Source organism: Perognathus longimembris, chromosome 2, assembly GCF_023159225.1.
Source record: "Perognathus longimembris pacificus isolate PPM17 chromosome 2, ASM2315922v1, whole genome shotgun sequence".
In the NCBI taxonomy this organism is placed as follows: domain Eukaryota; kingdom Metazoa; phylum Chordata; class Mammalia; order Rodentia; family Heteromyidae; genus Perognathus; species Perognathus longimembris.
Genome location: NC_063162.1, coordinates 127,978,679 through 127,991,779, shown reverse-complemented (window position 1 = coordinate 127,991,779; position 13,101 = coordinate 127,978,679). Strand labels below are relative to the sequence as shown.

At 35.8% G+C, this 13,101-nt stretch overlaps 1 protein-coding gene and 1 long non-coding RNA gene across 2 annotated transcripts; both read right to left on the bottom strand.

The window, feature by feature from the left end:
* Positions 1–252: 252 nt before the first annotated feature.
* Positions 253–10,831, bottom strand: Ankrd7 (ankyrin repeat domain 7). The gene is made up of 7 exons (XM_048340119.1): positions 10,354–10,831; positions 9,337–9,451; positions 9,019–9,192; positions 7,320–7,426; positions 6,538–6,675; positions 3,555–3,664; positions 253–1,102 (listed from the first exon to the last, which is right to left on the bottom strand). Exons 1-6 carry the CDS (start codon positions 10,587–10,589, stop codon positions 3,577–3,579), a joined length of 858 nt encoding a protein of 285 aa, XP_048196076.1. The 5' UTR covers positions 10,590–10,831; the 3' UTR covers positions 253–1,102; positions 3,555–3,576.
* A 1,524-nt stretch (positions 10,832–12,355) lies between these two features.
* LOC125347066 lies at positions 12,356–13,001 on the bottom strand. Its single transcript, XR_007210095.1, has 2 exons — positions 12,692–13,001; positions 12,356–12,461 (listed from the first exon to the last, which is right to left on the bottom strand). It is a non-coding gene; the product is annotated as an uncharacterized LOC125347066 (long non-coding RNA).
* Between the last annotated feature and the right edge of the window lie 100 nt (positions 13,002–13,101).

Below are 13,101 nucleotides of genomic sequence, written 5' to 3'. Positions count from 1 at the left end.
TAATTAAGTCTTTATCCAGTAAAATCTTCCAAATTCTTATTACCTTATAATCAGTTATGACTCACAACTTGGTAGTAGCAAAGGAGATAGTACGGAAAGTGGAAGGGAAAACCTGAATCTTTGGAAATAGCACATATTCACACTTAACACAAAATGGAATTTATAAGGCATGGCCAAAACTATTTTCATAAGAGTACTAAGATGTTATCTGACTTACTCACCATGCTATCCCATGAGTTGGATATCTACTAAATAGCTGGCTTCTATTATAAAACTTCTTAAACGAAAGGTCAATATGTTCTATTTTAGTTATTGTCAATCACACTAACTGACCACAAATTAATTATAATATAACATTGTTCTAAGAATTCAGGTATGGATTCGCAATGATGTGCATATAGGCATAATAGAGAGGTGTACTTGACCTTGCAATTAAGTTCAGGTCAAGTATCTGTTCACTATCCATCCTCTACAGCACAGAGTTTCAAGTATACATTCTTTCCTGAAATGTGCAAATTCAGTGATAAAATACATGAGATTTTGTTTCTAATCAGCTACACCTTGTTAGATAAGCCATGTTGTAATTCTACACAGTCTTCAGGATCTAACTCAGATATCATTTTACCCCACAACATTAACTTAACAATGATGTTCTTAAGATCTCCCCTACCCTGACTCTTTGATGTATGGCTGGTGCCTATGTTGTGAATTAACTTTTATTAGAGTTGAGAAAGTTTGTACTGAAAAATCCAAGGAAAGCCTCCTTATCCCTGAAGCCCAGTCAAATAGTTTCTTTTGGTTTGAAATTATTCCTGTTTCTTCCTAACCTACTCTAGAGAGTTACTCCCACCATTCTTCTCTACAGAGAACATCAGATCACATTTTCATCTTTTTTGTCAGCATATAATATAGAATCTAGGTCTGAGTTCTCACAACCATAAATCTCTCTGCATTGATAAATGTTCTCAGAGGTGGGGGAGAGGTACGGGGGCTGATTTCAGTTAATAACCACAGATTGAAACCATGGTAGAAAGTAAAAGTTTATTGCCTGGATGTGAGGATTTGTCTGATGATTTGCTCCACTTTAATTCTTCAATATCACCTAGCAATAGAAAAATTTCAACAAGTCTATTTATATGAATAAATGGTTTAATTAAGTTGCAGGTGATACTTAAGTACTAAGACTAAATTACTTCCAGTACTAAACTCTTCCTTTTGTACCATTAAAATATAGTTTATAAGATGAATACAAAATAAAATATATGAATTATGTATTATATAGTTAAATCAATTGTTATATTGTTATATTAAAGTTAATCATATTGTATTATACACATAATATAGTTTAAGAGTATAATTTTAATGTTTATTCAAATAATTAGAACTTGGATGATCTATTTCCCCCCTTTATTTATATAATACCAAGGCTAAGATCTAAAAGGTTACAGTTTAAGGCCAGACTACACAGAAAAGTTCACTAAATTCCATTTCCAAAACAACCAGTATAGGGCTGGGAATATGGCCTAGTGGCAAGAGTGCTTGCCTCCTACACATGAGGCTCTTGGTTCGATTCCCCAGCACCACATATATGGAAAACAGCCAGAAGGGGCGCTGTGGCTCAGGTGGCAGAGTGCTAGCCTTGAGCGGGAAGAAGCCAGGGATGGTGCTCAGGCCCTGAGTCCAAGGCCCAGGACTGGCCAAAAAAAAAAAAAAAAACAACCAGTATAAAGCTGAGCTGAAGACATAGCTTAAGTGGTGGATCACCACAAATTATAAGGCCCTGGATTCAACTAAAGGACCCCCAAAATAGATGATTTTTAAATAAAAAGTACTTGTAAATTTTTAAACATCATTTACACGGGATTATTTATAATTTCCTCTATTTTATACCTACTGTATTAATTTTATATTGAAAAATTCTGACACATTCCTAGTAAAACTTACTTGTTACCATTAAATATTTCTACTACATATTTTTCTATGAATATACTCTGAACACAATTTATATCTTTTCAACTGTTCGTTCATTATATAGATACTTGTCCTTTGAAATTTCGTCATATCTTTTAAGGTTAAAAATATAGGTAGTAGCCGGGTTCCAGTGGCTCAAGCCTGTAAACCTAACTAATCAGGACCTGAGATCTGAGGATAGTAGTTGGAAGCTAGCCCAGGCAGAAAAGTCCCAGTGAACCTCTTATCTCCAATTAGCCATTCAAAAGCCAGAAGTGGCACTGTGGCTCAAAGCAGTAGAGTGCTAGTCTTGAGCAAATAAAACCTCAGAGATAGCCCCCAGGCCTGAGTTCAAGCCCCACTACCAACAAACAAATAAGCAAACAAGTAAATACAGGTAGTTGATGAAAATGCTGTATCACTTAACTGATCTTTCAAATTGGACTTTCTGATTCAAGGAAGTGCACAAATAAAGTTACATATCTTGAAAACAAACGATACTTATAATGTCTTCATTTGTCTCCAAATACTTTCACTCCTGTGTAGATTTCTAAAATTTTCCAACACAGCTACAACACAAAAACTTTAGCATTGCTACTTCTATGTTTTACAGATATTTTAAGAAATAAAATATCTCCTTAGACTCTGATGGAAATACAGCTTTGTAAGATTATCTTTTGTAATGCCTTTGATAATTTTATGGACCTAATATTCATATTATGCTTTAAAACTTATAAAGACCAACAGTCCCCTAGAAACTGGAAATATTACTAAGACAAAATGGGAATCATTTTAAATGTTTACTCTCAGGAGACACTCAAAACATAAGGATTTTCCTGTAGTTTCTACTTTTTTTACATAAAGTTACAACGTGGAACTTCTTTATTTTTATTAGTATGTGTTTCTTTTTTTTTTTTCTTTTGTATAAAATGAAAGAAGCCTAAGGAAAAACTTAAGCGTGTGCACTTAGAGGAACTGGAAGAAATTCTGCCTTAAATTCAGGCACTCAAATCAATCTGGCTGAGGACTGTTCCAACACTAAAGATTTGAAAGAATTGAGAGGAATTGAAATGGTTTGAATACTTGTGACATTTGAATGAGCTCTGTTGCAATTTGGTAAAAGATCTGAAGAGAAACCAGAGTATCTCTGTTGCAGTTTGGATATGAAATTTCTCCCAAAAAAAGGCTCATGTGTTAAAGGCTGAGATGGGTGATGGAGATACTCGTCAATGGGTCAATCCACTGAGGAGTTCCCAGGTGACAGGGATATTAAGAAGTGTGGCCAGATTGAAGGAAGTAAGTCATGTGGGACTCTTCTTTGAAGGATTTATCTTTTTCCCTAAGTGTTTTCCCCCCTTATCATAGACACATTAACAGTGGAGAGCCAGATGGACTAAACCCGTCATAACAAGGATCCACAATAAATGTTTCCTTATTCAAGTTATTTTTCTCAGGAATATTGGCATGATGCTGAAAAGCTGACTAATGCAATCTTCTGTAACCACAATGCTCTTTTAAATTTAAATATTACTTAATAAAGATATTTATTTTCCTAAAAAATAAAAAGTAATAAGGGAACTACTTACCAGTTAATATCCTCTTACCTTCTGTCAGCTCTTCCGCACCTCAAGTGCTGCCCAACATAGTATTTTCAATGAAAGATGTTGGTTCAACTTTATCCAACCTTCCATAACTGTCAATTAACTCATAATATCTAATCCAAGAAAAGAAAATGTATGAATTCCAGAATATACAATAATACAGTTCCATTCAATCTTTAACATATCTTAAATACATTAAAATACCCCACTATGTCACACACTCCCTCCTCAAGGTTCTCTCAACCCTGCTCTATTAAGGACCCCATTTTAATTTCATGTGATCACATTTTTCTGTTGCCTCATCCTGCTATCATAAAAAGTTTTTGTAAGCACTACCAAACTAGAAGAAAATAGCTTTATGTTATACTTGATGTATTTGCTGTGGCTGCCATAACCAAACATCAGACAGGGTAGCATAAAAGGGAGATGGAAGTCCAAAGTCAGGTTGCTAGTGAGCCTTGTTTCCAATAGGAAAAGATCTGATCTAGGGCTCTGCTTGCTCTAGATGTCTGTCCTGCCCATGCCTTGGCATATTAACTGTTCTATTGTGCACAAGCACTCTAGTTTCTCCTGTTATGTCTTAATGGTTTCTTACTAAAAAGAAACCAGATTGACTATCATATTAAATTAAAGCCCACTCTGCTGACTTTTTTTAACTTAAACTCCTCTTTAAAAGTCCTATCTCCAAATATATTTACATCCTTAAACAATGTGATTAGGGCTTCTTAATATGTATTATAGGAGAAAAAATATCTTTTATAACCATTGTGTTTAACAATAAATTAACAAAGTCAAAGCAATTACCTCTGGATTCAAACAAATGAAGAAAACCTTTCTTTTTCCATGCTTGAAAATGATATGTAGTATTTCTACTGATTTGCATTCTTTTTTCATTTTTCAGTGAAATTTGAGGATCAAGTACAGGGTTTTGAACATGCTAGGCAAGTGCTCCCTCACTTAGCCATCTCCTCAGCCCAAGTTTTACTCATTAAAAAAAAAAAACTCCATAAGAAATATTATCTATGGTTCCACTACTAAGCCATAGAACTATTATACCACAGAAAAGCACTAACAAATGGTGCTGAAACAGTAGAAGCCATGCATTTAAAATATGCCAAAAAGTCAGCAGCTACTCAGGCAACAGAAATCATAATTATAGAAATGTTGGTAGCTATTGTAACAGGGAAAAACACACAAACCGATAAAAAAAAATAGGAAAATTGCTTTATAGCTTAGAAGAGTTCTTTTAAAAAGTTATTAAATGGGGGCTGGGAAATGGCCTAGTGGCAAGAGTACTTGCCTAGCATACATGAAGCCCTCGGTTCGATTCCTCAGCACCACGTATATAGAAAAGGCCAGAAGTGAGTTGGCAGAATGCTAACCTTGAGCAAAATGAAGCCAGGGACAGTGCTCAAGCCCTGAGTTCAAGGCCCAGGACTGGCAAAAAAAAAGTTATTAAATGCCAATAGTTCCACATCTCCTAAAGATAATTATACAGTCCTTAGGAATTTTTCTTCTGCTAAGTGTGGTAGCAAATGCCTATAATTCCAACACTCACACAGCTAGGTAGAAGGATGTTGAGTTTGAGGCCAGTCTGGGCTGTATAGTAAAACCATGTCACAAAAACTTGAAAATAAATAATTTTTTAAGAGTTGCCTCTCTCTTCCTTTTAACTTATTTAAAACAAAATGCAATTCTTAAAATTCTTAAATATTTAACATTAAAAATAATATCATGAGAGTAAAAATTCTATAGTAAGACAGGTGGCATGGACCTGAAATGAAGTAAGGGCTTATGTCCACCCTGTGCTACAGAGTAAATTCTAGACTAGCCTATGCACCAGAACAAGATTGTCTCAAAAAGAAAAAAGCAAAACAAGGACAAAAAATTATGATAAACATACTTCTGTCTATTCTTAAATTAGTGACAGGAAGATATATTTAAAAGTGTGTAAATAAAAATAATCTTAATAAGAACCTAAATTTAAGATTATTTCTTAACCAAAATCTTAATAAAATATGTTTTTCATTCAATTGAATATATTAAATTTTAATGTTTTATCATTGGCTATTTAAAATCAGAAACAAACTGGTAGCTCACTCTTGTAATAATGGCTAATCAAGATTCTCAGATCTTAGGATTGTGGTTCAAAGCCAGCCCACTCAGGAAAGTCTATCTCCAATTAACCACCAAAAAATTGGAAATGGCACTGTGACTCAAAGTGGAAGAGCACTAGCCTTGAGCAAAAGAGCTTAGGGACAGCACCCAGGCTCTTAGTTCAAGCCCTACAGCTGACAAACAAATAAAAATCATAAACACGGGAACTAGAGGAGGGGTTCCAATGTTATAGGACCAGCCATAAAAGCCAGGCCAGCATGAAGCTCTTATTTGAACCCATAGTTCTCCCTCTCTCTCTCTCCTTTTCCCTCTCTCCAGACAGATAGATTGATCGAGAGATAGATATCTTTGTCTCTCTGTCTCTGTCTCTGTCTCTGCCTCTGTCTCTATCTCTGTCTCTCTCTCTCTCTCTCTCTCTCACACACACACACACACACACACACACAGAATCAGAAATACATGAATACATCTTGTCCTCTTGAGGCTAATGAGAATATATAAGAAATCCTGAATGCTTATTGATCTGAATTTAGGTAATAAAATGTTAGCAATAATTATTCAAAAAATGGATAAAATCATTACACTCTCAAAGTCTGCAAATAATGAAAGGACTGTGTGTGGATTAGACATTTTTCTCCAGCTCAAAAGATGGCAGACTTTCAATTTCCAAGGCAATGGGAGTTTAAGCTGTCCACAGTTCCTATGTAGATTGGGCAGTACAAATAGAGCAAACAGAGAATTTCTGGATCTTTGAGTCCAGAATTTTATGCTTACCCCTGCTGCTGATGTACAGTGTGTATATTACGGGGTCTTAGTTCCTTACTATCAAATCTCACGTAGTTCTTAGAAGACATGGAGTAGCACTTACAGAGTAAAACCGTTACAAGAAGCATATTCTGCAGCTGTAAAACCATAAATATCTTGGCAAGATAAGTCCACACCTTGCTGAAGAAGAAGACTTACTAAACTTGTTGGTTCAATACTGAGAGCAATCATAAGAGCTGTTCTGGAAAAAGAGATGTACAAATTTAGTCTTCTCAATTTACGAATCAACTGTAGGATTGCAATTAGAGTCAATGCAGGAAAGTAAAAAAGTGAGTCCAATCTCTCTCTCTCTTTCTCTCTCTCTCTCTTCCTCTCTCTGTATATATATGATGCATGCAAATGGGATAAGGAAAAATGTTATGGAAGAGGGGTTGATTAAAATACATTGTATTTATGCATGAATGTCACAAGACTCTCCCCTTGTATAGCTAATGTATGTTAATAAAAACATACACCAATCACAAATCAAGATGACTCAACATTCCATATAAAGGAGTATCTGGAACTCTAGGTCCCATATATTTCAATTAAGTACAGTATTTTATTTTACTTATAAAATTCTAATGTTAATATTAACAATAATAACAACAATACACATTGGACAATATTGTCCAAATGTTTGGTTTTACAGCTAGAAAAATAAATTCTGAGAGTCTAGATTATGTACTCCAAATATCATGCCATAGGGTCATATTTTCCAACATCAAATAGATGCTAGATAGATAAATAGATAGATAGGGATGATAGATGACAGACAGAGATGTATATGCATAACATTTTAAGTAACTTTACTTATATCATCTTGTTTAGTTTTATTAGTTATACCTTTGATTATTATCGGAAGCATTCACATCTGCCCCTTTCTTCAGAAGAAATTTTACCATCTTTGCATTATTTTTAACAATGGCAAGTAGAAGTGGAGTATATCCATCCTGTAAACATTATTTCAAAATGATTATTCAAAACATTGAAAGTTACATGACTTTTAGTTTTAAGTTTTAACACATAACAAAATTTCAAAAGCCAAGAAAACAAATTAGTGTTGGGCCAGCTAAAACTCAAAATTATATTTTGGTCTTAATTCAAATTGTAGGCAAGAGTAACAGAATAATTAAGTGAATGAGTATTTCTCATTTATGATAAGTACTGCACATCATCAGTTCACATTTCACAGTTTGTTTTTGTCTTTTCATTTTTGATACTGGGGATTGAACCTAGATCATTGCACTTGATAGGCAAGTGCCTTGCCACTGAGCTACAACCCAGTCTTTTACAATGTTATGAATGGATTTCTGTTAATTTTCCTTGAAAACTTTGAGACAAACACATATTTGGAGCTATCTTGTATCCTAAATGCTAGGAAAATACAAATAAGATACTTTTATTTAAAAATCTTCAACTATCCATAATATCTCAAAAGGAGAGTTCGAATTCCTTTCAGTAACTTTCAAAATCAATCTTACTATTGTTATTCATAGCTATTTAAATAGAAAGAAGTCCATACCTAAGATTTCTTGCCTGTGCCAGTATTGGGACTTGAACTCAAGGGCCTCTTGTTTATGTTTAGCTTTTTAACTCAAGAAAGGTACTCTACCACTAAACAGACACCTTTAGCTCAGGTTTATTGTTGTTTGTTGGAGATAATTCATCAGGCAATGTGCTGGTGGCTCATGCCTCTAAATCCTAGCTCATCAGGAGGCTAAGATTTGAGGATCTTGGTTCAAAGCCATCCAGGGCGGGAAAGTCCATGAAACTCATCTCCAATATACCGCCCAAATGCCAGAAGTGAATTTGAAGTAGTACAGCTCAACCCTTGAGGTTAAACACGAAGTGACAGTGCCCTGGGTTTATTGTGTTAATTTCAGCACACACACAATTATCTCCGATTTGTCTGCTAAAGCTATCTTTGACCTGAGACCCTCAGATCTGCTTCCTGAGTTTCTAGGGTAACAGGTGTGGGTAAATATCATGCAGTTTAGACAATTTTTATCAACATACAAATATAAGGAGTTCAATTGTTCCTCATTTAATATAGTGCATTGAGAAATCCTCTTTGTTAACTAGATACTACATTATTTTTGAGATCAGGATTACAACATTCAATGAAAAACGAGAGAGGTTGCAAATGAAAGACATTTTTTAATCAGTTTTTTTAAATCTTTGTTCTCTTCAATTTCAGTTTGGAAAATTCTCAGCAAAACATGAATTTCTGTTACATGAACTGTCTTCAAAAAATATAAACTTTGTGTGCTTTTTATTTTTTTTTTGTTTTTGTTTTTTTTTTTTTTTGGCCAGTCCTGGGCCTTGGACTCAGGGCCTGAGCACTGTCCCTGGCTTCTTCCCGCTCAAGGCCAGCACTCTGCCACTTGAGCCACAGCGCCACTTCTGGCCGTTTTCTGTATATGTGGTGCTGGGGAATCGAACCTAGGGCCTCGTGTATCCGAGGCAGGCACTCTTGCCACTAGGCTATATCCCCAGCCCCTTGTGTGCTTTTTAAAATGTCTTTACTTTAATATAAAACTACCTTATTTTTAGCTTCAAGATTAGCTTTATGTTCAAGCAGTTTTCTGACTATTGAAATACTTTGTCCACAAACAGCATAGTGAAGAGCAGTATTGTAACGAAAGTCTACCAGCTGTGGATCTGCACCGTGGTCTAGAAGAATAGTAACACAATTTTCCTTTTGATACTGTATTGCCTGTCAATGTAACAAGAGTAGATGAGTAACATATCATAATTAATGACATACTACATTAATTTTAATAATAGGTTTTAGAGCATGGAAAGCAATGAAAGTTAACTAGAAGACTTCAAACATAACGCAATTGAAAAGAAAACATACCTTAATCAATGGGGATCTTTTTTCACTATCCAGGACATTTACGTGGCACTTGTTCTCAATTAAGAGAGATACAATATTTTCATATCCATTAGCACAGGCCAGATGCAAAGGTGTTCTATATCAATGTAATGAAATACAAATTAGAGATAGTATCATTTGGGAAGTTACTGACACCCAAGACCAAGTCAAATAGCTATTTGCTTCATAGGCATGTTTATATGCATTAAAATATTAAATTATTATGTAAGTAATATTGCTTTTTGCTAAATTTAAAAGACTATGCAAATGCCTAAAAGAGGAAATATTTGACTTATTTCACTTGAAGGAAATGATAACTACAGTGAATTTTAGTTGATTTTTTTCTTCAAACACCAAAATGGTTTGTGGACCTTGGATGTAGTGATGAAATTAAATATCACAATAAACTTATAATTATTCTCCCTATAGTTATTAAATGTATTTAGAGTGTGTATTTGTTGGGTAAGCAAGTTGTACTAATGAATAGACAACACAAAAGAGGGGAAAACCATCTTCTACCCAATGAATTTGTCACATTACGTAAGTTAACAAGTTTCCTTCCTCTTTTAAGATATATGTTAACAGTTTTTGGTGTTTTCAAAACTTAATAATTACTAAGTGGTTGTCTCTAATCTCTTTGAATTTTTCCACTAGTAAAATAATAAATGTTAGGTGCCTGGAGACAATCTATACCGAGAAGCAAAACAGTAAAATGATGAGAGTACAGATTGCCAAGTGGATTTAAAGTAGTTGATGATTGGGATGGAATTGGAGGAGGGGGCAAAAAAAAAAACCACCTTGAAACACACAGGGAGGCATTCAGAAAAATCAAAGATAAAGATTGAAATAGGACCCTCTGCAAAATGACAATGTTTCTTGTGGAGAAACCCAGAGTGCCCCCAGTATTAAACAGCCCAGGCATGTCTTGTTTCTGTTCAGTGCGCCCGTGTCCCCAGCGCCACAATTTCCTTCTCCCATTGTTTTCTTAGGTTTGGTCACCTATGTCCTTTGTCCCGCTTGTCCACATCATGTTTCTTGTGCTTCAGGTATTCCTTCAACTTCTCCAAATCCCCCACTGAAGCGGCCTTGTGAAGTTTCTTTGAATGCCTATGTTGAAGGTTGTAACTCCCATCCGTGGACAGATCTGAGTAGCTGCTACCCACGGATAAGGACAGGTCTGAGGAGCGGCTGAGGGACGCGTCCTTCATTCTCCACAGGCTGAGAAGCTTCTTCATTATGGCGAGGTCCTTCGAGCCAAGTTCCTGGGGCTCCTGCCCTTCTTCACCTGGCTCACAGCCCCCTCCAGCCCCAACCAAAGGTGGAAAAGCTGGAAAACACCAAGCTCTGGAGGCTGCAGTCAGGGCCGCTCAGTCTCCTGTTGCCTGGTAACAACCAGAACCTCCGCTGATGGTTATGACTCTCTTCCTATGAGCTTAGGGATCTGGACCCTCTTCTATGAGGTTGACCTTAATGCATCCTCCGCCTATTCTTGCATAAGCCATTGAAGAAAAACCTGCTGCCCTGCAAACAGGAGGTTTTGCTTCAAGGATAGAATATATGTCTTGAATAAAACAAATTTCTTCTTGCAGGTGGAGATAGATCTCCCAATGATCTTGTCACCCACCTACCTTCATGGCCACATGCTACAATTGGTCCTTAAGCAAAACTGCAGTCCCTGAGTAATATCAATTTTAAACATATCTGTTGCACACTAACTCTCAAATCCCCCCTCTCTTTGTCTAAGCACAAAATTCCAAAAGGCCTTCAAAAACCAAACTTAATATTTGATGCTTCATTATAGTACCTCAGTCCATTATATTCCCTAAGTATTCACTTCCTTACTTACAAAAGTAGAATCCCTATTTATTTTATTTTATTTTTGCTGAAGGCTAGCGCTCTGTCACTTGAGCCACAGCACCACTTCTGGCTTTTTCCATTTATGTGGCACTGAGGAATCGAACCTAAAATGTCATGCATGCAGGCAGGCACTCTACCACTAAGCCACATTCCAATTATTGTTTTTTCTTCATCACTCCTGTTCATCTATCTTAGTAAGCATGCCTCTATTCCTTTCATTTATCTAATTCAGTTTTAGTAATGTCTAAAACATTTTATCTTCCCTGAAATGCTGATGTACTAAAGGAGAATATATAGCCATACATTAAAAAATTATATCAATGAAATTTGGCAATTTAAGTATTTCCTTGATCCAAGTAGATTTCTATTACCTATTTCATTTCCTCTGCCTCATACTTCTACTAATTGACCTTGATTTCTGAATTTTTGAGAAAAAGTGGGAATTCTAGACCTTAAAAACATTTAAACACATACTGGCATTTTACATGCATACATATATACAAAGTACATGTACATGTGCACATGTACATTGTATATATGTAGGTACATGTGCATGTGTACATATATCATGTGTGTACATATATATGCATGCATCTTTCCCTGCTTTCATATCCGTGTCCATGTGTACACATGCATGTGCATATGAACATATACACTCTGTGTGTTCTAGGCTCTATTCTTTGTAGCCTGCCCCGAGACATTGCATCCACACAACCTTCTCCTTTTTTATTTATCTTAAAAGTTTCCCTCTGTTGACTGATTTTTAAATATTCCTTTTGTACAAAGGTTTCATTGCGATCTTTCCCTACACGTATATAACACATCACAATCAACCTAAACCACTCCATCACTCTCTCTTATCCCACTCTAGTTCTCTTAAAACCACCCTAACAAGTTTCATAGTTCAACTCATTCATCTTTCTCTCCAGCCCTTCTCCCTTCTCTTTGGTACACACCCTATTCAATAATTTTATCTGCATAAATACATGCCGGAATTTATCCCATTTCACACAAAAAATTGGAACAAATGTCACCCTGCAAACTTCACCTCATTTTCATCTTTTATACAAAACTCCTCTGTTCTCAAATAATTCCCATGACCATGAAATCCACTGATTTTTTTTATGAGTTTGAGTGTTTTTTCAGTTTTCATGACTAATAGAGTAGTATTTAACATGGATGACCATTGCTAGCTCCTTGAAACACTTTATTCTCTTGGTTTCCAAAACAGAACACTTGACTGGTTTGATCTTCACTTTTTTTTCTTTTTTTTTTTTTTTTTTTTTTTTTGGCCAGTCCTTGGGCTTGGACTCAGGGCCTGAGCACTGTCCCTGGCTTCTTTTTGCTCAAGGCTAGCACTCTGCCACTTGAGCCGCAGCGCCACTTCTGGCCATTTTCTGTATATGTGGTGCTGGCGAATCGAACCCAGGGCCTCATGTATACGAGGCAGGCACTCTTGCCACTAGGCCATATCCCCAACCCCTGATCTTCACATTTTTAACCATTCCTTTGGAGCCTAATTTATCAGGTCTTTATCTCCAATGTTGGAGAACTCTAGGATCAGCCTACCAATAGCTTTCTTTATCCCCATGTCTCTAGACACTTCCTTCAATCCTCCTTTACACATGCATTAAACTGCAAGCAAATACTATCAACTCTTAACTATGAGATATATCCAAAATTCATTTGATTCTTAGGCTTATATTTTGACCATATTCAATTTCAATCTCATTCAGGCCCATGGCTTTAAATGCTATGTATATTCTGTTGACTCCCAAACTACAACTATATCCAATTGCTTATCTGATACCAGAAAATGCATCCATCCTGCTTAAAAACTCTATGCTTCTAGTTACTAAGGAAAAAAGTCTTGAGGTCATCCTTGACTTT

What these genes read in the sequence shown, in the direction of transcription:
- Ankrd7 (XM_048340119.1), bottom strand. Translation starts at nt 10,589, where the DNA reads ATGAAGAAGCTTCTCAGCCTGTGGAGAATGAAGGACGCGTCCCTCAGC. An exon ending in AAGCGGGACAAAGGACATAG is followed by an intron (nt 9,452 to 10,353) that starts GTGACCAAACCT and finishes ACATTGATATAG; the next exon opens with AACACCTTTGCATCTGGCCT. An exon ending in AAAGATCCCCATTGATTAAG is followed by an intron (nt 9,193 to 9,336) that starts GTATGTTTTCTT and finishes TTACATTGACAG; the next exon opens with GCAATACAGTATCAAAAGGA.